The sequence below is a fragment of the Branchiostoma belcheri genome, unplaced genomic scaffold, assembly GCF_001625305.1.
Source record: "Branchiostoma belcheri isolate BF01 breed outbred unplaced genomic scaffold, Haploidv18h27 scaffold125, whole genome shotgun sequence".
Lineage (NCBI taxonomy): Eukaryota > Metazoa > Chordata > Leptocardii > Amphioxiformes > Branchiostomatidae > Branchiostoma > Branchiostoma belcheri.
Genome location: NW_017802658.1, coordinates 770,305 through 798,224, shown reverse-complemented (window position 1 = coordinate 798,224; position 27,920 = coordinate 770,305). Strand labels below are relative to the sequence as shown.

The following is a 27,920-nucleotide window of genomic DNA, read 5'->3' as shown; positions in this document are numbered from 1 at the left end:
CCTCGGTGTCTCCCAACGCAAACTGTTTCCTGGGCAGCTCCGACCCACAGCCGTGGAACTACGAAGATGTCGTCGGCTTCTGGTGTGACTCAGGATACAACCTGACCGGCGCCTCTTCAATCACCTGCCGGGTTGACGGGACATGGAGTGGGATTCCACCAACATGTACAGGTTAGAAATTTATGAAAAATTTAAACTGTTCTCCAACTCAGAAATTTCACTCACCGGAATTTTCGACTGAATCACTCAGTCTTCCTCAGCTATCTGACCCAAATGCTGTAGACCCACATGCTGTAGACACGTGATTTTTCCCACGTGTGACGTCAGCAAAGGGTCAAAGGTTGTCTGAAGTCGATATCGCCCCCCCCCCCGTCAATAGGTTAATAGGTTAGAAAAAGTGCAATACGAGACAATCTGGTAAGAAGATCCATTGGCCACCGGAGTTAAAGGCTACAGGGTGGCTAATAGCCACATATCTAGCCAATGAACACTATCTTGTAGGATCTGTTCTGATATCAGGGCTCAACATTCATTTCAGCACCAAGGACAGGTGTGAGTTTCAGTACAATAAACTGATACGTTTGGCTGTGTGGATGGCGTTCAGCACCAAGGACAGGTGCGATATTTAATGCAATGAACAAACGCATTTGGGTGTGTGTGGATGGAGTTCAGTACCAAGGACTGGTATGTCTGCCATTTTCTTGTGTTTTTGTTTGCTTTTATGTTAAGACAAAATAAGACCAGAGACAAGAGAGAGATAAACAGATCTGATATAGATAGATACACGCACATAATTAGGAAACAAATTATCTCAGAATTATTCATTTCTAATATACTATATTCCATATCTGCATCCAGCTATACAGTGTCCAATGCTGACCGGCCCAGCAAACGGTATGGTCATATATCCCGGCTCCAACTTCTTCGGCGACGTGGTGACCTTCAGTTGTGACACCGGGTACAGTCTGGTGGGTACGTCTATGCTAACCTGTCAGTCCGATGGGACCTGGAGTGGAGACAGACCAACATGCATAGGTAAACTGTCCCAACATTGCCGGAGGACTGTTAGTAGCTAAGCTTAAGATACCATATCCGTGTAATCATTGTATCATTGAAAATGCACACAACTGTTCAAATCCTGTTTACAATGTAGAGTGAAGAAAGGATGTGTTAATCTAGAAATTTTCGGTTTGAATTCCTCGTAGGTCCCACTGTTTGTCTCCTGAGAAAGGCACCAATTTTCTCACTCAGCTTTGTAGCCTATTTGTGGTCGGACTTAAATGAAGCCTAGGCCCTCTGTTAGTAGCCTGGGTGCCAGCCCTTACCGCGAATGAGTGATAACACCTTCGGCCAGGGAAGCCATACGCCCCGCCAACCCCGATTTGGCACTTGAACGCACGACCGATCCGGATTCATAAATTTCTGATCCCGATCGGCGGCCGATCCGGATCGACAAGTTTCACTGTGAACGGGGCGTTATTATCACTTTGCGTCGAAATGTAAAGGGTTTTGGGCAGCCATGGGTTTGGGCAGCGGATACTGTAGCAGACATTAGGGCTTCTCCCCCCCAAAAAATCTATCGCTTATGAACGCCAGCGTTTGGCATCCAGGCTACCTGTTGGAGGCGAGGAGACCATGTTAGATAATAATGATAACCTTTTATGTACATTCATGCCCTATCTGGCTAAGTACAGGTCAACAGATGCAGAGGTATACGGTACAGACAGAACTACTGATGCTAATCTAACAACATTTGCTCTAAAACTACTCTAATACATAGGTTCGGCTTCTTCTCGTCTCTTTGTGATTTTGTGATGTTAAAGACGCTTCATTAGTGCGTTTAATAATGCTGTTTCTCTTCCCTTTTGTTTTTGCTTCAGTCGTACAATGTCAGACCATCTCGGCTCCAGTAAACGGTATATTCTGGCCTACGGACGGGTCTAATATCTACCAGGATCAGCTGCGCTTCGACTGTGACCTGGGGTACGTTCTGGTAGGAGCGGCCAGCATCACATGCCAGGCAGACGGCACGTGGAGTGACAATGCTCCCATCTGCTCAGGTATAGTCTGGGACAATCGTGATTATGTATAGAAACGTCCCAACAAAATTAGACTAACCTATTCTATGTTTTGTTTATCTTTGTTTCTTTATTTAGATTGCAGCAAAAAGTTTGTGTTGTCATATCTTGTTTGCCGCTGCTGCACTGCCTATGAATGAAATTGCATAGCACTGTTGCAACTAAAACAACATTATCATGCATATGTTTCTTTTTTTTTCATACGGCACTTGCAAAATTTTCTTTCAGTTATATATTAGAATTAGGACTTCACATTGTAAAATCAGGCAACATGATCGTTAACTGTTCATCTGCGTGACCTTCTGAGAGGTACGAGGAATAACAACAAAATATACATGTAAGCATCGGGAATTTTACTCCACATTTCAGGTGTGCAGTGTCCACCACTGGCAGCTCCTGCCAACGGTGCGAGGACAGGATCAAACTCCTACCAAGACGTGGTGACCTTCACGTGTAACCTAGGACACGTGCTTGTTGGAAGCGCAAGCCTGACCTGCCAAGCTGACGCTACGTGGAGTGGGAACGTCCCAACTTGCCCCCGTAAGAAACCAGCCGCATCACTACTTAACTTAAACAAAAGAAAGACCTTAATATGAAGATTGACATCCGTTGCTATTACATGAGTACTAAGGTCGATGACAATAAAAATGTGATACTTTAAAGGTTACTATGATCCTTTCCTGAGTACGAAATTATCTTTGATAAAATGTTACCACAAACCCCTATTACCAAAATCGAGACGTCAACCACATATGACCATTATAAGATCTTCTGGTCGCTGAATTGGTTTGCAATTTGAGGTTAAAAGGCGCTTTGTTTTACCGCATCAGGTGTGCAGTGTCCGACGTTACTTCCTCCTATAAACGGTGGCGTCAGTGGCTCCAACTTTTACCAAGACGTGCTGACGTTCACGTGCGATCCTGGATACGAGCTTGAAGGAAGCGCCAGTCTGACCTGCCAAGCTGACGCCACATGGAGCGGGGTCGAGCCAACCTGCACTCGTATGTTACAAATCTAATGATCTCTACTGAGAGTAAATGTTAAGTAATGTCAGTTAAAATATAGTAATATGAAGATTGTCATACGTTGCTATATCATACGAAAATTATGGTTTCCGAAACATATCAAAGAAACGAAAACTGAAGTGGTATGGCCACGTGTAACGGTCATCGGGACTAGTCAAAACAATTATGCAAGGAACAGTACAGGGAGGAAGAAAGAGGGCAACGGAAAAGAGGGAGGATGGTATCAGAGAATAGAATAGAATAGAATAGACAGTCATCACACTAAGTAAAACGTTAAGAAGAACAAAACACCTAGAAGGGTGGAGAACACCGGTTGTCAAATCATCTGTAGTGCCCCAATGGTCAAATAATAAATGGACTGACGGATAGATGAGAGAGAAAATATGAAAGTCGAAGCGTTATCCGAATCCATCAATACGTTTACACGATCATGGTAGCTTCTTCGTGTCACTTAGTAGATTGGCCGTTTAAATCCGTTTTATTTTACTGTGCCAGGTGTGCAGTGCTTGGCGTTACCTCCTCCTATTAATGGTGATTCGACCGGCTCCAACTTCTACTTGGATACGGTACACTTCACGTGTAACTCTGGATATGAACTGGTCGGAGATTCCAGCTCTACCTGCCAAGCAGACCGGACATGGAGCAGTAACGTCCCGTCATGCAACGGTAGGATTTTGACCAATAGAAGTAGTCAAAAATGTCAAGCCCATCATTGCCTCGACGTGGCACACGCATATCATTTTCCATGCCTAAAAAGTTGGAACACATTTGATGCAGAAGATAAAATGGTGCTTGATATTCTATTTACCTCTATTATTACTGTTATTATCATTATTTACTGAAATATATTTTAAATTCCTGAAGTATCATTATTCAGGTTTGCGAATGGTTTTTGATTACGTTAATAGTATTGTGACATCTAAAAATCTTTCAGCGTATTGGTAGCCAACAGATATGGGTATGAAAATAACATGCATGCAACCTCGATTTGTCATTGTTATTCCTTCTTTATATGATATGATATATGATGTCAATCATCAGAATGTGAATATTCATCAGCAAATGCTTGGTTTTATGTTTTACACGTAGGAATGATAAACAATGTTATGAAGAGTTAAAAGTAGTTCAAAACGAAATTTAACTCTAATTTAACTCCTATTTCAGCCGTGCAGTGTCCTCTACTGACAGCGCCAGTGAACTGTGCAATCACTGGAAACAATTACTACCAGGACGTGGTGACGTTCTTGTGTGATCCTGGATATGAGCTTGTCGGAATCCCCAGTCTTACCTGCCAAGCTGACAGAACATGGAGTGGGATCGTCCCAACCTGCACTCGTAAGACTAAAAAAAAAGACAGAACAACCAATGACATGACAATCATTATGAATGATGTCACACTGACCAAAACAAATTGCTGTTGCAAAATATTGGCTTTGTCCTTTAGCATTGTTCTTAGTTTTCCTAGTCGAGGAAATCGACATATCGAGGCTTTTCATTGATGTCATATCATATGAATCTTATGAATTTTTTATCAGGTATACAGTGCCCGGCATTGCCGTCACCTATTAATGGTGATTCGAGCGGCCCCAACTTCTACCAGGACGTGGTACAGTTCACATGTAACCCTGGATATGATCTGGTCGGAGATTCCAGTTCTACCTGCCAAGCAGACCGGACATGGAGCAGCAACGTCCCGTCATGCAACGGTAGGATTTTGGCCAATGAGAGGTCAATCATGTCGACTTCAAAACTCTTCGTTTCTAACAGTCTGCTTACGTAACGTGTGTTATGTTTGTTCTTTTGCAGACATTGATGAATGTTCAGCTGCAAATGGTGGCTGTGACCATGTATGTACCAACACCCTGGGCAGCTTCCAGTGTTCCTGTGTGGATGGATTCAACCTGAACGTCGATGGCCATTCCTGCGACGGTACGAGTCATTTTGTGAACGTATTTTTACAAAAGTTGGTACATGTCTATGTTAAGCGAAAAGTTTAACATTCATCCAATGACAACCTATCTATCATCTATCTATCTGTCTGTCCACATTCGAATTTCTATCTATTTATCTACTACTATCTATCTATTAATATCTGTCCATATGCACGGCCTGTATATGACACTTGTATATTTTTTCTATTTGCCCAGACATCGATGAATGTATCAGTGCAAATGGTGGGTGCCAGCAGAATTGCCACAACTTCATCGGGAGCTACTTGTGTACCTGTGGGGTTGGTTACACCTTAAACATGGACAGTCATACATGTACTGGTAAGAATCTCTAATACTACCTCACTAGTCTCCACGGGACCTCCCCAATGCAGTAAAAATAGTTTCATTTGACTGAAATGGATGAAGAATTGGAAATAGTTGCATAAGGCCGAAATGAATGAATAACTGGTTATAACTACGCTCACTTGGTGGTTTATTCTGTGGATCGCACCTGACCAGGGATTGTCTCACCATATACACCTAGGGGCGGGGCAGTAAGCCTTTCGCTGGGGTCGTAATGACCTCAGCATAACACAAAGATGAACGCATGAGGCCTTGGTTGAAGAAGGCAAACATGTTTGAACAATAAGTTTATTTATTTTTAATGCAGATGTGGACGAATGTTATGCTGCCAGTGGTGGTTGTGATCAGCTGTGTACCAACACTGCCGGCAGTTTCCAGTGTTCCTGTGGGAACGGTTTTAGTTTGAATGGCGATGGATTTGGTTGTGATGGTGAGAAACTTTTACAAAGTATAACCAGCATAGATAGAAGCATATCCCTATGGGTAGTCTAGATGACATAACCATCCAAAAGCTACAAAAATCAGCAATCTCTGACAAGAAAAGATGAGAAATAGGCTTAGAAAATATGCGTATTCGAGTAAATTCATCAATGGTATGTGCTTTTGCTTCAGTAGAAAATTGGTACGGACATTCCAGTAACTTTATTTCTCTTCTTTTTCTACCTGTATGCACTCTGCTAATTAGTAGAGACGGAGATAAGGGTATCTATATGAGGATAAACATCAACTAATTTCGTTCATCTTTCAGACGTGGATGAGTGTGCAACTGGAAACGGTGGCTGTGGGCAGATTTGCCACAACCTGATCGGAAGTTTCCAGTGCTCTTGTAGGGACGGTTTTGTCTTAAATAGCGATGGTTTTGGTTGTGACGGTAAGTATCTTCTCTTTTTCTAAGGTCTTCTTTCTAACATTTCCAAAAAATAAACATCTCCTCAGCATATGCAAATGATCAGCATAATATTTGACGCAATTGACTGTAAACCAGCTAAATTCAATGCACCTGATTGTTATAGATTGATATCTCTGTTTTATATTCATACAGACGTGGATGAATGTGCTTATGCCAACGGCGGTTGTGAACAAATATGTACAGATTTCCTCGGAAGTTTCCTGTGTTCCTGTGGTGTTGGCTATAGTCTGAATGACAATGGGCTCTCTTGTGACGGTGGGTATCTCTATATAGTTCATCATACACGTTTTCCTTCTTTCTTTTCTCCAGCTAAGCAGTAAATTCTAATCCTCTATATTACTAATTCAGCTTACAATTCAAATAAAAGGAACCCTTGTATGAGTTAAGAGTAGATTCTGTATTTGTTTCTAGCCATTGACTTGTTTGCCTTCGAAGTAGTACTAGTGAACAACCATGTACATGTATATTAAAACAATAACACAAAGAGTGTTGACATAATTCATTGCTTAACCAAGTAATCTACGACAATTCATTCAAGCTAGCATGGTAACGTCATGTTTATTTAATGTGTTGCTTGTTACAACATTTTCGAAACCCAACTTTTGTTTCTTAACACAGATGTGAATGAATGTGCGTCATTAAATGGTGGATGTGACCAAACCTGCACCAATACTAGAGGCAGTTTCCAGTGCTCCTGTTTAATAGGTTATAGCTTAAGTAGCGATGACTTTACCTGTGACGGTAAGTAAGATCTAATATTTTACTAGTCTTTTCGATCGAACCTATAGTGTATCATTATTCAAAATTACATTTAAACATAATACATCACATTAGATTACATTGCGTCTAGAAAAACTATTCTTGGAAGTGGTGTGAGTACCTGAGACTCCTGTTTTCTTTTTTTCGAATCGACAACAATTAAAAATTGTAATTTGTAAATTATGTAGACGTGAATGAGTGTAGCACTGCAAATGGTGGTTGTGACCAGGCGTGTACCAATGACATCGGGAGTTTCCAATGTTCCTGTGGAGCTGGCTACAGCTTGAATGCCGACGGGTCCTCCTGCGACGGTAAAGAACACTTTTATTTGTTATTGTCTAAGCCTTTGTTGAGATAGGGTTAAAATTGTTTAATGACTCCTTTATCTTTGACAATGCTTAACTAAAGTTACTGAACTGCAAACTGCATAAGTGACAACGGTAAACACATTTTGAAGTGATTTTTCGTTAAAAACGTTAAATATTGTGAATGATTTTTCGTGAAACAAAACTTTAAAATTGTGATATTTTTTGTTAAATACGTTAAACATTGTGAACTGATCTTTCGTTCAATGTTAACTTCTCAATCTCTGTCAAGATATCAACGAATGTACAACGGCAAATGGCGGCTGTGAACAGATGTGTAACAACGCCATAGGAAGTTTCCAGTGTACTTGTCACATTGGTTACGTGTTGAATGCAGACGGTTTCACATGTGAAGGTACGTAGTACTTTTCTGTATCATCAATCGGTCACATTTGAACATCTACTGTTTATAACTGGTAGGCCTCCAACTTTACATGTACAATAGCTTTTTAGTAGTGCATCGGTTTGTGTCAGGAATTTGAACACCAAGGCTGGAGGAAAATGAAGAAGGAAAGGACGTACAGTTTTTGAAAACGTATAGATTTTCGAAAACGAAAAAGGACAACTGTAGTTCGGCGAGGAATCAAAATGGTGAAGTTTTCGACTATCGCCATAGTAACTAACCTTTTGACAATGACGTTACAATTACCAATTGTGTAAGACTATTCATTTCTTTAATAACAGACATAGATGAATGTGACACCACGAATGGCGGCTGTGCCCAGATTTGCAACAACAGCATCGGTAGTTTTGAGTGCTTCTGTCGTACCGGCTACATTCTAAATGTGGATGGACAGACTTGTGATGGTAAGCATAATTCATTACATAGTATTCGCCTTTTACAAAAAGTATGTCAAATATCTTTAATATCATTGAGAAGAATGATTTGTATAACATTAAAATGTCCATCTGTTCTTGTCAGATGTTGACGAATGTGACACAGCAAACGGAGGCTGTGGACAGTTCTGTAACAACACTCTTGGTAGCTTCAACTGCTACTGCGCGACTGGGTATAGCTTAGATGTGGACCAGTTTTCCTGTGACGGTAAGGCATTCTTGTTTCGGTTTTAGAGTAAAAGTAGACGCCGTATTTAACAATTTCTTGTCGAAATAAGATGCGTTATTTGTATCATTTGGTTTTGCATTTGACACTATTTCTATATTTATAGCTTTTCTCAGATGTTGTTAAATGTGGCGTATTTTCATTTTGAATAGCCAAAATAGAAGTGCACGTATTAGACTTAATAATGATAAAATCCGATACCTAAAATCACCAGTAATGATATAAAATATATATCAGAAAATTATAGTTGACCCTCGTATTCTTATGCCTACAGGATTCGACCCTGTTTCACTTTTATCGTGTTCATTTACAACAACTTCGGTATCTTTAACTTGGATCAAGCCAGTTGCTGACATCAATTGTTACAGCATTACATACATACCTACAACCGGTTGGTATCTTTTGCTACTTTTCACTTTTCTAGCTTAGCTACATTACGTACATACGCTTCTAGTAGCCCTCCTACTGGCCAAGAGATCCATGAACAGTGATAGTTTGTGTTGCAAAGGCTATAAGATTCTTCGTTGGTGATGGTTTTCGTCATCATTCGATTCACGAGTACTCTGAACACTTTCATCAAATCTTGTTGATTGTTATGATAAATAACCAACAACACTAATTCCTTCCTAGGATTCTACCAACCCTCACCGATGAAGTCTTTCCGGAGCCGTACCGACACCAGTGCGGTGATATCCGGCTTGTACAGCGGAGTGGAGTACTCCTTCACTGTTCTTGCCTTTGGACTGTGGAATGACAGCGCTAACGCCAGCGTAGAGTGCATAACTGGTGATTATACTATTACATTTATTTCAATATTTTTGCAGCAATTGAAATCATTTCTACCACGTATGTGTTATTTTGTATAGTCAGCTCCGATTGAGGCACATGTCTCTGTTGTTGCATTATATACGATTTATGATTATACTTTATTCTTCTTGTTGCAAGAAAAAGCAGTGCGATTAGCCATACCTGTATATGTTGTCTTGGTCAGCGTATGCTGGAACATACACTTATTCTTTTTTGGGGGGGGGGGGGATTAAAATGATATATCTATAATGTTATCAAATAATGGTGAAAATTATAATCAATTTGGCTTGTATTTAATTATCACCATGCGTTTTTTTTAGATCAAAAGTTTACAATTTAGACAAACCACAAAAATGTTTCCTTGTTACAACTACAGCCCTACCACCTCCTACAAACTTCAGTGTCAGTCGTGTTGGCCAGCAGTCGGTCACTGTGCAATGGTTACTGCCTGCTAGAGCACTGGTGGTTGGCTACAGAGTGTGGCTGACGGACAGGGAAACTGCGGCCATAGTTTCCACACAGTACCTGCCTGAATCAGCGGTCTCTGTTGCCTTCACTTCTCTGATCCCCGCCACAGAGTACGTGGTGGCAGTGACGTGCGTCAATTCACACATCGATGGACCACAGGCAAACCTAACAATTGTCACAGGTGAGGGACTATCCCTTAAGTACGGCTAACACAATTCTTATTGTCAAAATCGCTTGAATTATCATTGAATTATTCAATATTTTTTTGCTACAATCATATGGGATGAAATATTCTCTGTTGAGGCTATAGCTATTGTTGCAGACACACACACACACACACACACACACACACACACACACATATATATATAGTTTTATTGATTCTGATATAGCAATTATGTTTGGGATTTATGTATTATCGAATGTGGGACTACTCATAATCCATTGCCCTCAAAGAAGACAAACTCTTAGCAGTAATAAAAGTTGCGCAGACAATAGTTATATATTCTCTATTGCTTTACTTTACTTTCTTTGACATTGTGCATGAAATTAGCCTTCGATCACAATTTTGCAAAAGTTTGTTTATTTTAACCGCAGATACCGATGCTCCACTGCATTTGAAGATTGAAGATACCAGGTCCGGTAGCTTGGTCCTGTCCTGGACACCGCCAGTTGCCAAGCTCACGGAATACGAACTTACGTACAGCAGTGTAGAACAACGCAGGAAACGACGATCCACGAGTTCTCTAACTTTGCCTTTTAGCAGCAATAGATATTTGCTGCAAGGACTTGTCCCTGCCACTCAATACACAGTCGGCTTGACTGCCGTCAGCCGGTTTGGGCGGAGTGAAACAGTATCCTCAACGGGTATAACAGGTAAGCAGAGACTAGAGACAATAAGCAACTAGTACCTACTTATAATCATCAATGTCAAAGTGGAATGTGCTGGAAAATGTTAGAACAATCTTGTATGACTGTAAGACATATTTACATGGAGGAATACAAATACCATATAACTTCTATGTAAGGCACAATTCTCATTGTCATTTGTATATGTAGATCAGTACTAGTATTACATGTACCGCTTATCCCATGGATTTCAGTTACGGACCCACCGACTGAGTTGACGGTTAAGAACGTCTCCTCCACCTGGATGCACGTGATGTGGACACCACCTGTAGCAGCTGTGGTCTCATATGATCTCAGAGTAATCGACACTACAAACCAAAATGAGATACATTTTAGGTGAGCAGACTGCCTTCTTCTATATACTATTGCAACTAACTGCATGTTTTTAATACATCACGAAACACGGGAACTTTGCAATCTATTGGTGCTTGAGTTGAATAATCCAAGTTCAATAAATGTGTTGTTGTGAATTTGTGCTCGGCATTAATAGAGTTCACGATTGCAGGTTGCGTCGCCCAATACACTAATTTAGGTATTATGAATGTACGAATTATAGTATACATACTATATAGGGAGGCTACATGCCTTTGCCTGTTCTCCACCCATTATAAATAAATAAATAAACCTGTTTTAAACAAAAGAATGACAGGTGCTCCATATGGAGGGCAATAATGTAAGGTTGTAATTGTCCATTGTCCACAATCATTACAAAGGTACAGAGACCATTGTAAATTTGGACGCTTTGTGCTTGGAACGACAATCGCAACTTAACGTCCTGTCTCTTGATACAGCATACAACCTACCCTCACGGAGTTCAACATAACGGAGCTCTTCCCAAAGACCGAGTACATCGTCTGGATTGCAGCCGTCAGCTTATACGGACGTAGTGTGGAAGATGTCAGCTTTTGTAGCACCGTTGCTTTGAGCGTTGACAATACAGGTATATGTTCCCGAAGTTGTCATCAAGAATGTACTTGTATACGACTACGAAGGAAGCTATGAACGTACACTGCACGGTTTACCGTTTTACAAAACGATTGTTACACCAAATAATACCGTTTGCATCTCTTTTAGTTATAGACAATGATGTTGATCTGAACGTCAAAGTCACTGCGATGGCACCAATAGACAACGAGGATTTGGACATCAAAGCAACAGCGTTCTGGTTTGAACATCGGGCTACCGCTGCACATACACAAGGTGAAAAATTCTATTATCTCTAAAACATATCCGATATTCATCGTTACATAATCTAAAGGCAGTTCCAGACCACACTTAGTAAACTGCTTGTGTTTGCTTCCAGAATCTACGCCAGAATTACGCCCATTTAAGTTGCGGCTGCTGGAGACGACAACAGCGATTACAACAACTGGTCAGACTTGCAAATACATTTCTGTGTTGTTCATTTACATCTTGTTAGCTATGTACTCTCCAGGGGCCAGGAATTAGACGTTCTCTTTGATTGTTGGTCATTCGAATTCCTACATTTTATGACTTTAAAGTATTCTAATACGAAGCTGTAGTCACATGTTAAATGTATAGGAATATAAACTATGGACTCGTGTATAAACTAATAGTATCCTATCATTTTACAGATTTGAAGCCCAGAACAAAGACACCAACTTCATTTACGTCGTCACCAGGTGAGCATTAGTGAAGGGCATAACAAAATAAGAATGGTCTTTCTGAAATGATCTAACATATTTCATAATATTCACATCGTTTCATCATGTTTGGGACGTTAGGTTTGCTACTAGACGTACCACTTTGTTGTCTCGGAAAGTCCATTATCTTTTTATTGATTTCGTAATTATATATTGATAAAAGCTTATCATGGCATCGCTATTTTTCAGTTCAATATAACAACGGAGGGCAACAACAGACTACTGAATTGCAGTTCAGTCCTCTTGAAGAGGTAGTGAAAGAACTTATTTAACCCTATAGAAACAGCTATTTTGCACACCGTATTTTTTCTTCTTTTATACCATAAATAATTCTCACCAGCATTGCAAATAAAAAGCATTTTGGTTTGTTTCATTTCCTTATGTTTAGATACTGCGTTTGAAGGATCAAGTGGACAGATACGCCAACGAAGAGACTCCAATTGGAAATCTCATCGGAATCATAGCAAAAATACCTCCTTTACTACAAACGGGGATGTCAACGCTGTCATCATCTGATATTTTAGTCATTTGGGTAAGATATCTTCTTTGGGTCCGGATGGACGCTGCTTAAGTGCCTTTTTGATTACAATAAAAGCGTAATCCTGAAAAATCCCATTAAATGCATATTTTTCTATAAAAACATACAAAACAAAAATTTGTTACTACAGTCCAAATGTTCGCCCCACTTGCGAAATTGAGTTTGATTCCCATTCGAGAGTCAAAACAAACAAAAAGTTCAGTACATTCAAACCTCAACAAATCACCTACTTGTACATTGTCCTTACAGTGGGAAGCTATAGATTTGTTGAGCAAGTCTTCTAAACTCCTAAGAGCCACTCAAGGAGCTACAATAACAACGATGGAGAAGATGAATGATGGTGAGTAGCAGAAGTAACATGATAAGTATTCTCAAAAAAAGAATAGCAGCATGTTATCCCCCACGTCTAATCGAGAAAATTCATATTTCATCTTGCGTATAATTGTCGTTTACTTATTCATGGGTTTCACCCATTGCCATTGCATTGAATAAGATTCAATTTTGCAGTCATAGCAAGTACTGTGTCCAGTCTGATACAAATGACACCGACCAAGAACTACATTACCATTGATGACTCCGTAGACCTGTTTGAAATGGATGTCATAGATGTGCACTCAGTGAATGTATCACCAAAACAACAGCTGAAGAACATTAAGGATCAACAGTTGAAATCTCAGCTTCAGGTTGGCATTAATCTCGCAATTTCTTCATGTCCTTATCAATTTTAGCATCGACTGACCGGTTAACAAAGTACTTAATACAAAATTATTATATATGTCTACCTGCAATCATTTAGCGGTAGTCCTTCTAGTACCATCCTCAAAGCAGTAATGGCCGGTTCTGATTCTGAAGTGCCATCTAGCAATGGGAGTAGAAACAGTCAGTATTGTCAGGGGAAGGTAGCAGAATTATGACTGAAATGCGTGAAGGCAAATATCCCTTTGTTGTGTATAACTATTTATATGAAGAACTTTCAAAATTTCTAACCATTGAATGACCAACCTAGTACCTGATGAAACTATTCACATATATTTTACCTAGAATTAAGAGGGTGCCATTAGGACAACGTCATCTAATTTGCCAGCGGCAAATGCTAATGGGCTTCAATGTATAGCAGTTATCTTTCTGTGGATGGCACACTTATGTAAATATCTGTCGTCCACCTACCATTTCATTCTTTGCAAATTTGTATTCAACATACAGCTTCGTGTTGCTGCATATTCTCTGCTGAACTCCATCGACCGAGCAGCAAACAGTCTTATGGACATTTTACCACATACGGAGGAATACGTTACAACACGTCAAAACGATGAAGTTGCCATAGTGATTGCAAGGACCACCAGTAGTAATTACGTGACACTTCAAGCTGGCCAGGTTACCATAACAGCTTCTACAACAGGCTGCTCGTCAGATGGCAGAACTGATGTCAAGGTTGGTGGGGTAACAGATATTATTGATAAGGTGTATCATTCTCTGAGGATATCTGCTTCTATATATCCTTGTTCACGCATTGAAAAATATTATAGAACAGTTGTACCTAGCTCTAAGTATACGTCCTGTAGGAACACTGGGATTTTTATCAACGCGAGTCTTGGGCATATTGTTGAAGGGTAGAAACCACCTCTCTCTTTCCACCACGTGCACCATTTACTCGCTGAACTGAATTCAGGTATCCTTTTCCACGTGGATATAGTGAAAATGTCGTGTGCGTTGCCTTTTCCGAGGACAATGCGGTAGGAATGCCAGGGATGGAACCGTAGATCTTTCTATTCAGTGTTTACTAACATAACCATTCAACAATTGACGCCGTATTGCTTACACATTCACAATGATAGAGGATTCTCAAGCCTGATCGACCAACAATTGAATGTATTTTTCTAATAGATGGTGGTAATGGAAATGAATCTTCTTTCCTGGAATTCATCGACCTACGGAGAAAACGTCACAACGTCAGTGAACATGGTTTCCCTGGGACCTCAGAACTGCTCCCTGCAGCTCAGCGTCACCATGCCACTAACACTGGACTTCGCAGATCTCCAACAGCCAAGACGTCAAAAACGTCATCTTGAGGAACAAGGTTTAGTTGGGACGCAGTACGCACAGAGCAATGCATCTGATGGACAGGGAAGAAACTTGGATGATGCCGCGGCTGGTCACAAGAACAACGCGACAATGACTCACCATGCCTTTGACGTTCACTCTTCAACCATCCTGATGGTGATGCAGTTGTCGTGGTGGGATCACGCCGCTGCATTCCGTGTGTTCTTCCGGTACGACACGCCTCCTACAGAGGAGCTGTATGACAACATGATGATAGTTCAGGAGGAAGATGTTGTTCTGGCTTGGCATCGAGGCACGGACAGCCTGCGAACATTTACTCCAAACATCCAGAGACGACAGGGGAGACTTTATGTTGGGATACAGAAATCAGGTAAACCGTTATAAGATGTTATGATTACATGAAAATTCACATGAATTTTAATATAAACTGTTCTTACTTAATCTATACATGCATGTAACCACAACTGTGGATTACATTCCCAAATAGCTACAGTTGTTCATATAAAACCAATTGTTGAGAAGCGAATCATTATGAAACGTGACCACTAGCAGGCGGTCTCGGTGAATTTACACACAGTTAGGGTTCTCTTATTATTCTCTGATATGGATATAATATATACCTGCAGATCCGCGCACGCTTTTGCAATCTGCACCTTTGCCTGAAGACTACCTACTTCAGGCATCAACAGTGAGTTGTGTCAACTGGGGTTACACATCGGAGAAGTGGCAAGACACAGCTTGTGGGGTATGTCAATCTTAACAGGGTATCAAAGTAAAATATATGTGGAATTGTGTTGACTCGTATGTGTTTACGATAGTCACAAATTGTGTTATTGTTTTTTTATTTATACAAGCAGACGAAATTAAACCGGCAATATCAAGCTAGCAATAGTTTTGTAATTGCCTGTGAAAGATGAAACTCTACAATTTCGACTAAAATGTTTATCAAATGTACAATGTGTTTCTTTGTCGTGTCGTCAGGTCCAAGTGGATCTATCTGAAAGCGTCATCAGATGTAACTGCAGCTTCCCCAGGCCGAGGGGTGCCATTGCCGGCTCCGTACACCTTCTTCCTAATACTATTGAATTCGACAACGTCTTTGGGGACCCCGAGAGCCTTAGCAAAAGCAATATCGTTTTCTACATTGTCATCAGCGAGTGGGCTCTCTATCTTCTGTTGATCATTATCTTCAATGTCGACTTTCAGCGTCTTAGCGTGAGTACACACGCAATCAACTCCTGCAATCAAATGTGCAAACAACTCCTGCAATCAAATGTGCAAAGATTGAATGTAACAAGTCGTTGGGTGTGATATAGCTAGCTGCCGCCGCGCCGCGTGCCTGCGAAGCTGGTGTGTTACGCCGAAGGGCGGTTATACCGGTTATAACGATACAGATACACTCAAAATCTTCTTACACATTCTTATCGCTGAAAAACATTTATAACTGCCCCTCATGCTTTTCGTGCACTCTTTTGCCAGGAAAAGATGGGTGGAGCAACTCTCAACAGAAGAAAGCAGTTACCACTGCTGTCCGTCCTCCCCCCGGACAGGATGCCGGCCCCATATCTGTACCAGGTCACCGTCACCACTGGCTCCAATTTTGGTGCTGGAACGTCAGCAAGAATAGGGTTCAAAATATTTGGATCCAACAGCAAAACTGCAGTCAAAGTGGTCAATCCCAGAGGAGAAGTAAGCTTAAAGCTCTTTTCTTTTAACTTGATCAGGATTCTTCATGTTTACCGTACGTTGTACCCAAGGTTATTATAGGTACTGAGCATCTATGCCCTTTTGTACTACAGCATCTGTATACGATAGGTATGCATGCCTTCGTCATCAGTATGGAATGCACATCTACTATCAAATTCTATGACTATGTTATTGCCGCGTTACATTGCGTTTAGTCATCAGGGTTGTAGTCCATCTGAAGGAAGATGTCTGTTCTTATTACTACCCATTCTTCAATACATGTGACAACGTCTTGAGAATCTTGAACGTAGCATGTACAAAATTCTCAAGACTTGCAGTTGATGACTACCCATTCTTCCATACAGGAGACAGTGTATTGAGAATCTTGTACGTGTCTCTTTCATGTCTTTTTAGTCCTTGCTACGAGGTGGTATTTATGACCTCATCATGCCCCAGAAGACGTCACTAGGGCATCTGGAGCTGCTGCACATCTGGCACGACAACACCGGTGTGGATGAAGCTTCGTGGTTTCTGAAGGACATCATTGTGAAGGATTTACAAACACACGAAATGTAAGAAACAGACAATGTCTTATGTTGCTATATGTATGATTTAACGACCTTTACTTATAACCTATTTACAACAATTCAGAAAATATGAAGAAAATACATGTGCAAGGGATAACTGGCCATGGCCTGATTCCTCTCAGTGAGTGTAGAAACCAGTTATATTTGGCATCCACTCTTTTACATCACTCAGTCTGTACTTGCTAAATTTTGCTTGTATTTCTAAAGCCGTTTAAGACCAAGTATGGCACTTTCTTTCTCACCCATTGATACTCCTTCCTGCCCTTTACAGCTATCATTTCATCTGTTATGACTGGTTGTCTGACGGCAGAAGTGACGGACAAGTACAAAAGGTCCTGCCAGTTGCGACCCAAGAACAACTGCAGTGTTTCAGTAACCTGTTACAAGAGAACACAGACGCCATGTTCTACGATCAACACTTGTGGATATCCCCTATTATGTCACCTGAAGGTATTTCTGATAGAGGCTTTTCACATCCGCCATGTTGGATTACTGTGACAGTTTGTTAAACATGCCAACACGCTGCTGCTTAATTAATTCATACGCCGAGATTCATATGATAATTATTATGACGTCCATGAAAAACCTCTATAAAAGAAATGGAGAATTCTATTCTTATTTTGCAGCAAAATATGTTATTTCTTTTATATTTCCAGTATATATAATAAAGTTCAATGTTCAATTTATGGGTCCTTATATTGTTAGGTACAAATAAAGTAAATGACAGGGTATTGCAATAAAACTTATGATTTAGTGAGATTTGTTCAAACCTCTTTGCAGGGTCAAGTTTTTCCAAGGCAGAACGTCTGTCCTGCTGCTGGGCTGTTTTTAACAGCATCATGCTGGCCAGCGCCATGTGGTACAGCAGTGGCAGCGGGGTGATCATCAAAAGCACTGTGTATGATCTGGGATTTGTACAATTCACACTACAAGTAAGACCTCATAATTCAAGTTTAAATGATATGCATCTGGCATTGTTCTTTTGTTGCTGTTTCTGGATGTTAGACCTTTTTAGACCTGTCATATTCACCAAAAAAACAAGGCTCATGAGAGCCACTCAACTGTTTGGAGTTACTGCACTAGACAGTGAGGACAGATTTTGTTGGCCTTTACTTGAAAAGTTTAATATTATACCCATTTGGAAAACAATCCTTCATTCAATTACGGTTTTCCTATCCAATAATCTATTTTTATTAACGACGTCTAACGTATTTTCCACATGTACTAAGGAGCTGTACGTTAGTGTTATGGCTGCTCTGATGGTGGTACCTGTCGCCTTGGTACCGGTGAAACTGTTCCGGGTTGAGCTTCCAGCGCCCGTCACGAATCTAGGCATACAACGTCGTCCAAAACATGGTACGTTTGTTCTTTATCACAGCTAAATCCATGGAATCAGTTCTAATATAGTTAAAAACGAGTGTTAATAAACTGGTGGTCACAAGTGAACGCCAAAGATCTTACTACATAAAGGAAACGATTAAACTGGTAACATCAGTGCTCTGCACGTTATTTGATGGGTGTGCTTCTGCCGTGTGTATATCTTTATAAGGGATTGTGTATCACTTGTTCTTTGTTTTCTACCTTCAGGGTTGTTTGGAGATCGACTGTCCCGTTGGTCGAAGTACGTGGCGTGGTTACTGGTGGTGATGGTGTCCATCGCTTCGTCGTTCTTTGTCATCCTGTACAGTCTGGACTGGGGTATGGAGAAGAGTGAAGCCTGGCTGAAGGCCTTCTTCTTTTCATTCGGATTGTCAAGTCTAGTCACAGAGACTGGCCAGGTAAATTCTGCATTCATTTGATATAGATAACAATTTTAGTGGACAACAGACACTCTGGTAAATGGTGTTTTAAAACGGGCAACAAAAAGGACCTGTTGTTTATGTATACCGACAGATTTTGGTGATTGCGATCCTCGCTTCTTTGATGTGCACCAAGTCGACTGAGAAACAGAAAACGTACGATATCAACAAGGGAGAACTGCAAGCACGGCTTTGGGACCATAAAGGTATTTCTACCGGGTATTCTGACGCGATTCTGTATAAACAGATAAGGATAAGGTTACAACCGTTGATGTCGATGGAATCACTGGTTATCGATGGAATCACTGGTTGACAATTGTACATGTTCAAAGAGAAACCTAGCTAACATTTCAGTAATTACCACCTGTTACCTTCAGTGCATATATGTTGTAAATAATTTTTATATGTGTCTTTTGTATATATGTTAGTTTAGATGTATTATTTTTCAATGTGAACGCTGTTTTTCAAATAATGTGACAAATTGTACCTAATTCAGGGGGATGCGCTTCTGCTCCCCCTGCTGTTGTACATTTGTAAAATGATGAGCAATAAATAAATGAAAAAAAAAATACTGGCAAGTTCTCCGAACTGCAGCCAGTTATGATTCATACAGTGTTCTTAACCCAGCGAATATACTTTTTTGTCTTCTCTACTTATCAGTTAAGGTTACAGTTTGTCCACTTGGCACACTATGTGTTAATTATGGAATGGGAATATGCATGAACTTTCTCTGCGAATATATGTAGGTGACAAACTTTGACATTATTATGTCTGTTTGTTTTAGCCCCACAGAAGGTGTACCCACCTGAAGCTGCTTCTGTACAAAGTATGCAAAATAAGAGAAAACAACGACGTCAGTTTTATCACGTTCTGAGGGACTTTTGCCTCCTGCTTCTGTTTGTTGTGGTCCTGTTTTACATCAGCCACAACGACAAAGAGCCGTTTGCTTTCCACGCATCGCAGACGTTGTCGAACACGCTCATGGAAGATTTCAATGAGGTATGCATTTACATGGTCGTGTTCATTATTATGCTTCTCATCTGTGGAACATGTGAAACATGCACAAGATTTTTACATCCGTAACACAAAATGTTTGATGGACTATGAAACGCACTGGAAAAGCTTGTATACAAATAGACTGAATATCCCTACATGTTTCAATCCCTGTAAGTTGCCTTCCTGTTTTCTTTGAGTATGTAGTTAGGATTCCTTTTTTCGTCGATGTTTGACAGCTAGATACATAGTTATTTTTTTTAATCATTCATACAACAGTTATTTGTTAACTGGCACTGATACGGTCATTTGTTCACTGCCATCATTGAAACAATAGATGCAACATTCTCTATCCTTATTTTCCACAGATCACCACTGCTGATGAGTTCTGGACATGGACTGAGGACATCCTCCTGCCTGTTTTGTACCCGTCGTTCTGGTACAATGGGTGGAAGATGAAGTACCTGGACCGGCAGTTTCCACTTTATACTGAAGCGTTCAGAATCGGTCCGCCACTCCTCACTCAAGTCAGGGAGGCACCAGGTGAGAATACGGTCTAAAATATCCCTCTGTTCTACCATTGTCAATCCACACAACATCATCTTCATCGTTTCAGGATGCTAAAAGGAACCATGGGCCCCCTCGACTCATTCTAGCTCACTGTGTCTTGCAAAGCAGTTCCTTCTGAATTCTTCTAGGCTGTCCTTTTGTTTTGGATATTCTGTGTCCTATTGTTTATGGGTTTTCAGTTTGACAGATATATGTATTTAAAGACAACGTACACCAAGAGACAATGGAATTACTCTTCTTGACAACCAATGTATGAGAACTCTTATAATACTTCGACTGAAAGTGTACAACGTTAAGATTTCTAATCAAGCATTATGTTTTTTATTCATATATCAAAACAACATACATACAATGCAATGAACCATCCCTTATACAATAATTCAAATCATAACAAATCACTAATCATAATTGTATTTTGTATTGTAACAAATCGTTGATCATGAAAATAATCATAATGATTCAAATCATAACAATAAATTAAGATTTCTCATCAAGCGTTATATTTGTCTTCAGAAGAAACAGACCACGGTCAAAAAGGTTGGGTGATTGCAACTGGAAATGCTGCATCTGCATGTTGGCAATTCAATGTCAGCGACATAGTGTCAGACAACCCAGGTTGTGCCTTAAAGTTTACTATGGAGCTTCCCATCACTCCATCTGTGGCAACATTGGTTTTCTCCAAGCTCCAACAGAACCAGTGGATTGACAAATACACACAGTATCTGATACTTCACCTATCATTTTACTACCCATCGCTGAAGGTATTCAGCAGTATAAAAATGACTGTACGTCAGGAAGATATCGGTCATCTTTCTACATCAGCAACTGTTGAAACACACAGGCTGTTTCAGTATGAAAATACTTCTGACTACGGCATGATGCTTGTTCATGTCGGCTTCGTGATTTTGTTTCTGGTCCATTCTACCAACGAGGTGGTAACCATAAAGAGAGAAGGAAGAAAACATTTCCGTTCTCTTTGGAATGTGTTTGCTTTTCTGAGCGTCGTGGGATGTGCAGCTGTCATCTGTACTTTTGGAATTAGGTACCACTTTGCATCTGCAGCACTGAGGAAAATAGTCGAAGCTACAGGTAGGTTGCAGAATATTATAGTCTTTAGCATTAAATGAACGGAGTAAATAAGATGGTATTTATAGGTCGTGAGGCATGGAGGGGGAATACGTTTTTTTTCTTTAATTCTTACGCTTTTAATTCTTACATTCCACCAGGGTTCTACGTGTTCCAACAGCAGGTGTTGGGAGATTACATTGCTCCATGGGGGTATTTAACTGTTGGAACTGTTGGAACAGTCTACATTTTGAACAGTGGTGATTTGAGAACAAATGCATTTGTGCGGGAGGGGGCGGGATAGGTCCATTTTTGGTACTGGGGATGTGGTGAAGCCATGCTGCATTTACTCCTGAGCAAATGTTTGCCTTCCTTGGGGAAATTTGGAATAGGGAGGAAGAATGGGTGAAATGTGCTGTATTTGCTCTTGAGCAAATGTCGGCCTTTCTAGAAATTTACATTAAGGATAGCTTCCGCATTTACATGACCAATCGGTGGCCAATAGCACTTGATTAACATAATCAAGTTTCATTTATCAATCTGTATCTTGCAGGTGAACTTGGAATAGAACAGTTTGTAGATTTTAGCCCCACTTTCTGGTGGGATGATGTGTTCAAGCACCTGTTGGCCGTTGTGGTCTTCATCACTACACTGACGCTACTCCGAGTCGTCCGCTTCAGCAAGACCATCGCCAGTTTCCTCGCCTTGCCGGGGGCCATGAAGAACGACCTGATGAGCTTCACAGTTACAGGCGCCATAGCCTTCATGGCCTTCACCTGCTCCGGTAAAATCTTACCTCTGTAAAATCTATTCTTTGTTTTGTTGGGATAATAAGAGGGATACAAAAGTATTTCTGCATTTCTATATATTTCTGTGTATCTAAGGAATTTTCATGCAATATTTGCAGCAGCGAAGACAATACAAAAAAAATTAAATTATACACACTTCTTGATCATTCTTGATAAGTAGGATACGCTGAAATAGGTTTTCATATGACGTATCAAATGCATGTATACATAAACGTTGTGTGTATGTAGTTTTCTTATTGTTTTCATCTATGCTGTCGGAAAAAAAAAGGTTTTTGACATTTGGTGATAATTGCTTTCCCTCTCTTCAATTCAGGACTTGTGTTGTTTGGAACACATTTGTTGGCCTATAGCAACGTTTTGGACACCATGCTGGCCTTATTTGAGATGTTGTTGGGCAGGTATGTACCCACGTTTTATCTATTTCATCTTTAAAACAGACTCATTGTTATATTGTGAAAAAAAAACAAGTGTATTTGTTCTTCATGTGTGTATGGTAGAACTTACATGTAAATGCAGTAGAAACATTTAATTTGCTTTGAAATAAAAATGCCATTTTGTTGAATTTGTATTGTGAAACTTTTAGTAATCCACCGATGGATACAAATTTTTGTCATCAATGTTTTAGTTTAGACTTGATTGCAATATTTTTTCAGGTTCTTTGCTGATGAAATCTTGGAGGCAAACCCAGTTGTCGGCCCGATTTTCTTCTCTTTGTTCATGATATTAATCTTCATAATCCTCATCAACTTCCTGGTAACCATCATCTGTGATGCTATTGCCTCCCGAGCATCCATTGACGATGACTATGACCAGGAACTTGTAGATTACGTATGGAAAACCTTCAAGGAAATGTTTGGGGTCCACTCGCCACCAGAGACGGATGTACAAACAGGTAAATGTACTGATTAAATCAGAAAACATTTCACACGAATCGTTCCCAACAAACCATGATCATTCATTCCTATATCACATGAGTTGTACAACAAGCTGTTAAGTTCAAAGGATCTTGTATTTTCAATAAATCAATCAATCAACCAACCCTCTGTTTAAACTTTTGGTCCAACACAAAAAATTCTCTCACCTAGAGCTTTCGACCAGTCACTGTAGTCTTCCTCAGTAGACTGACCCAGTGAGGCTTGTCACGTGGCTTCTTTGAAGTGTGACGCCAACACTGGGTCAAAGGTATCTGGTAGACGATGTCGGCCCCCGTCGCGGTTAAGTGAAGGGTTGTGGGTCCTGATGTAAATAGCCTCCTTTACCCCTCTCAGGAAATAGTCTTCATAGTAGAAGTTTCCATAGTAGAAGTAGAACTTTGTTATACGTGTACTTGTTCTATCAACCTGCATTTAGCCTTCAGACATGGCTTTGCTAGAATATTTTTAACTCATCATCTGCCCCTTTCTTATAGATGAGGTAAAACGTGCTGAGCTGAATACCAACTTCCGAGTGATAGAGGAAACTTTGAATGAAATCTCTGACATTACAAACTGCTTCTGGGCTCACAACACAAATGAAAGTCCTTCCCCTAGCCTAGATGTCACCCAGCCACGTCTCTCGGCGAAATTATTACAAGGAACATTCGAAGAATCTACTTCACTGCTAAGTTCAACCTCATACGGTATCCAGGAGCAGGTCCAAAGACTTCTCCAAGCTCATGCAGACGATCAGCTAAAATTTGAGGAAGCACAGAAAGAGAGCAGGCGACGAGCCGAAGCGATGTTGAAGAAAAAACTGGATGAAAGGAGGATGAAAACAGATGTGAAATCCGGTTATGAAAAGGGGACCATTTTCAAGAATGCCCAGATACTGATGGACCAACATGATGTGGATGAGGCAAGACTACGGCAACGACAGAGGAGGGAGAGACGCCGATTCGAGACCAAATTGCGACAGAAAATTGCAATACGACATATGCAAAAACATGCCAATGCTAAGCGGTAACATAGTCGTTAGTGCTGTGTATCAATCAAGAATATTTCCACTACATATTTTGTGTTTGTGTGATTCAAACACACTTACGTGTATCAAGTTCATAATATCATCAGTTATCATAAAGGCTACGCCCGTTATGAATATGCCTTATGTAACGTTAATATATGGATATTATTTTGTAGATTACAATAGCATGGCAAACTTAAGGCTACCTCGAGTTTTTTTTCCAGAAGCGTATAGAGCAATCTGTATAGTATTGCATATTATATATGTATTATATAGCCGGTATATAAAACTACAAAATCTATTCGTCTCATGTCTATTGTACGCAGATGATATTGTTATATTTTCAGAATCTGACAAAGGATTACAATGCGCCCTCAATAAGTTAGAAGACTTTTGTAACAGGTGGAGACTGCAAGTCAACCTAAAGAAAACAAAAGTTATGATATTTAACAAATCCGGCCGGACACTTTCTAAACAAATATTCTCTTATGGAAAAGACACGCTAGACATAGTCCCCTCCTACTGTTACCTCGGTCTAACTATAACGTCATCAGGCAGCTTTTCCCTAGCTAAAAACAACTGTCGCTTAAGGCACGTAAAGCCATGTACAGCTTAAAATCTCTCGCTCGTTCCTCTGTCTCCCCAAAGTGTCTACTGAGAATATTCGATACATGTATTAAGCCGATTCTCCTGTACGGATGCGAAATTTGGGGCACAGAAGCTATAAATGACAATTCACCAGTTGAAACTACTCACCTGCGTTACTGTAAGAATATACTAGGGGTCTTTAGAATACGCTCAAACCGCCGACTGAAGTGTGCCGATTTCGGAGGAATGTACGCTCAAAACCGGAGGAACGTCCGCTCACCTGGAGGACTGTACGCTCAAACTGCCGACTGAAGTGTGCCGATTTCGGAGGAATGTACGCTCAAAACCGGAGGAACGTCCGCTCACCTGGAGGAGTGTACGCTCAAACCGCCGCCGTGAGAAGTGTGCCGATTTCGGAGGAATGTACGCTCAAAACCGGAGGAACGTCCGCTCACCTGGAGGACTGTACGCTCAAACTGCCGCCTGAGAAGTGCGCCGATTTCGGAGGAATGTACGCTCAAAACCGGAGGAACGTCCGCTCACCTGGAGGAGTGTACGCTCAAACCGCCGACTGAAGTGTGCCGATTTCGGAGGAATGTACGCTCAAAACCGGAGGAACGTCCGCTCACCTGGAGGAGTGTACGCTCAAACCGCCGCCTGAAGTGCGCCGATTTCGGAGGAATGTACGCTCAAAACCGGAGGAACGTCCGCTCACCTGGAGGACTGTACGCTCAAACCGCCGCCTGAAGTGCGCCGATTTCGGAGGAATGTACGCTCAAAACCGGAGAAACGTCCGCTCACCTGTACGCTCAAACCGCCGCCTGAAGTGCGCCGATTTCGGAGGAATGTACGCTTAAAACCGGAGGAACGTCCGCTCACCTGGAGGACTGTACGCTCAAACCGCCGACTTGAAGTGTGCCGATTTCGGAGGAATGTACGCTCAAAACCGGAGGAACGTCCGCTCACCTGGAGGAGTGTACGCTGAAACCGCCGCCTGAGAAGTGCGCCGATTTCGGAGGAATGTACGCTCAAAACCGGAGGAACGTCCGCTCACCTGGAGGACTGTACGCTCAAACTGCCGCCTGAGAAGTGCGCCGATTTCGGAGGAATGTACGCTCAAAACCGGAGGAACGTCCGCTCACCTGGAGGACTGTACGCTCAAACCGCCGACTGAAGTGTGCCGATTTCGGAGGAATGTACGCTCAAAACCGGAGGAACGTCCGCTCACCTGGAGGAGTGTACGCTCAAACCGCCGCCGTGAGAAGTGTGCCGATTTCGGAGGAATGTACGCTCAAAACCGGAGGAACGTCCGCTCACCTGGAGGAGTGTACATATATATAGCAGTAATCTAGCATCTAGGGCTGAACTGGGCAGACTGCCACTAGATACAGATATTTCACTGCTTGTTATAAAATATTGGCTCCGACTTGTACAAATGGATTGTAATAGGCACCCACTGCAAGCTGATGCTCTTCTGTTTCAACAAAATGCACATTGTCAGAGAAAAACCTTACTACAGCGTGTGAAACAAATATAAGATTCTAGTGGCTATTCTTACTTATTCCATGGATCCATTCATGTAACACTTCTTGTGATATCAAATCTATATGCACCATGTTAAGGTTAAGGATTTCTGATATGTATGTACAAACTATTTCCCACAAGTTAAATGTTGATTCTGGTAAGCTAAGGTTCTACAAAAAATGTAAAACAGCATATTCCATGGAAAAATACCTGGATTTAATCGATTTTAACACTCGCTCTGCAATAAGTAAATTACGAATTAGCGCACACCCTCTCGAAATTGAGAGAGGGCGTTATAAGAAGCTCCAAGTGTATGAACGAATTTGCAAACATTGTACGTTGAATACGGTGGAAGACGAAACGCATTTTATCTCAAATTGTACCCTCTATAGCAATGAACGAAATGAACTCTTTGACTTCGTCTCCAAATTCTACCCAAACTTTCACGCATATACAAATGAAAAGAAAACTACTCTCGTCTTAACATCCGAAAACCCACAAATTATAGAAAAAGTGGGATCCTTTGTCTTCCTCTGTCTTCAAAAAAGAAGTAAAACCCAGTAGTTTTCTACTAGTAGTTTCTTAATAGTTATCAGTAGTTCTATGTGTATTAATTATCTGTTTTTATACAAATGTTTCTTCTGTTCATGCAATTAGCCTTCGGGCATGAATTTGCAATAAACTTTCTATAATCGCCCTCTAGCGGAACACACCGGCATTGCAGAGATCCGACACTGTATGACTATTGTATTATTTTATCTAACTACTTTTTCTGCTGTTTCATTTTACCCCACTTTTATGTGGATTTTATACTAGATCTGTTGTTCCAATGTGTATATCGATTATTTGTTGTAATATTTATGTTCTTGTTCATAAGAGGGCTATGAAAAGGCGGTAACACCTGTTCCGTAAGACCCTCCATTGTTATGGTGAAGCTTAATGAATGAAGAAATAAAATTCTTTTGTCACAAATGGTATGATATCTACTCTCCAAGCAGAGGTTTAAGTTTTTATCAGGCTTTCTTTGGCCTGGGTTCCATCCGATTTGTAACGGCAACCCGTTACAACTCGGATGGCACCCAGGCTAGGCTTTCTTTTTTTGCACTGGAATTTTTTTGCGTCAACATTTTTTTTTACACCAAGAAATTACAGTGCAAAAAAGAAAGCCCGATAAAAAAGCCTAAACGCGCAAAAACTAAGCCAAACCCCAAACCTCTGCTTGGAGCCTAATGACATCTAGGACTTTTACAGTTCAAGAACCTTAGTAGTGTTAAGTCGTTCACTAAAAAAGGTTTAATTCCTAAACAGACATTTCAGACAGGGTCCCATTTAAAGCATTTGGGCATCATCAGAGCTGTCACCGTAACAGGAAAAAGTATGGCAGACACATCCATCAAAGTATCGTGTTTCAGCGCATTGC

The 27,920-nt window shown here is 40.8% G+C and overlaps 1 protein-coding gene across 1 annotated transcript; it reads left to right on the top strand.

Annotated features, from left to right (window-relative positions):
- Positions 1-942: 942 nt before the first annotated feature.
- Positions 943-24,508, top strand: LOC109463369. The gene is made up of 35 exons (XM_019760142.1): positions 943-1,035; positions 1,881-2,060; positions 2,448-2,629; positions 2,887-3,079; positions 4,639-4,809; positions 4,910-5,032; positions 5,251-5,373; positions 5,705-5,827; positions 6,146-6,268; positions 7,255-7,377; positions 8,116-8,238; positions 8,354-8,476; positions 9,678-9,950; positions 10,367-10,645; positions 10,873-11,014; positions 11,470-11,618; positions 11,753-11,829; positions 12,731-12,874; positions 13,130-13,220; positions 13,388-13,563; positions 14,084-14,311; positions 14,765-15,311; positions 15,568-15,636; positions 15,930-16,156; positions 16,421-16,630; positions 17,042-17,199; positions 18,002-18,146; positions 19,108-19,219; positions 19,798-20,012; positions 20,375-20,533; positions 21,218-21,665; positions 22,195-22,425; positions 22,764-22,848; positions 23,104-23,342; positions 23,859-24,508. The coding sequence occupies exons 1-35, from the start codon at positions 981-983 to the stop codon at positions 24,389-24,391; spliced, it is 6,579 nt and encodes a 2,192-aa protein (XP_019615701.1). The 5' UTR covers positions 943-980; the 3' UTR covers positions 24,392-24,508.
- Positions 24,509-27,920: the final 3,412 nt, after the last annotated feature.

What these genes read in the sequence shown, in the direction of transcription:
- LOC109463369 (XM_019760142.1), top strand. Translation starts at nt 981, where the DNA reads ATGCTAACCTGTCAGTCCGATGGGACCTGGAGTGGAGACAGACCAACA. An exon ending in CGATGGTTTTGGTTGTGACG is followed by an intron (nt 6,269 to 7,254) that starts GTAAGTATCTTC and finishes TAAATTATGTAG; the next exon opens with ACGTGAATGAGTGTAGCACT. An exon ending in ACGGCTTTGGGACCATAAAG is followed by an intron (nt 19,220 to 19,797) that starts GTATTTCTACCG and finishes TGTTTGTTTTAG; the next exon opens with CCCCACAGAAGGTGTACCCA.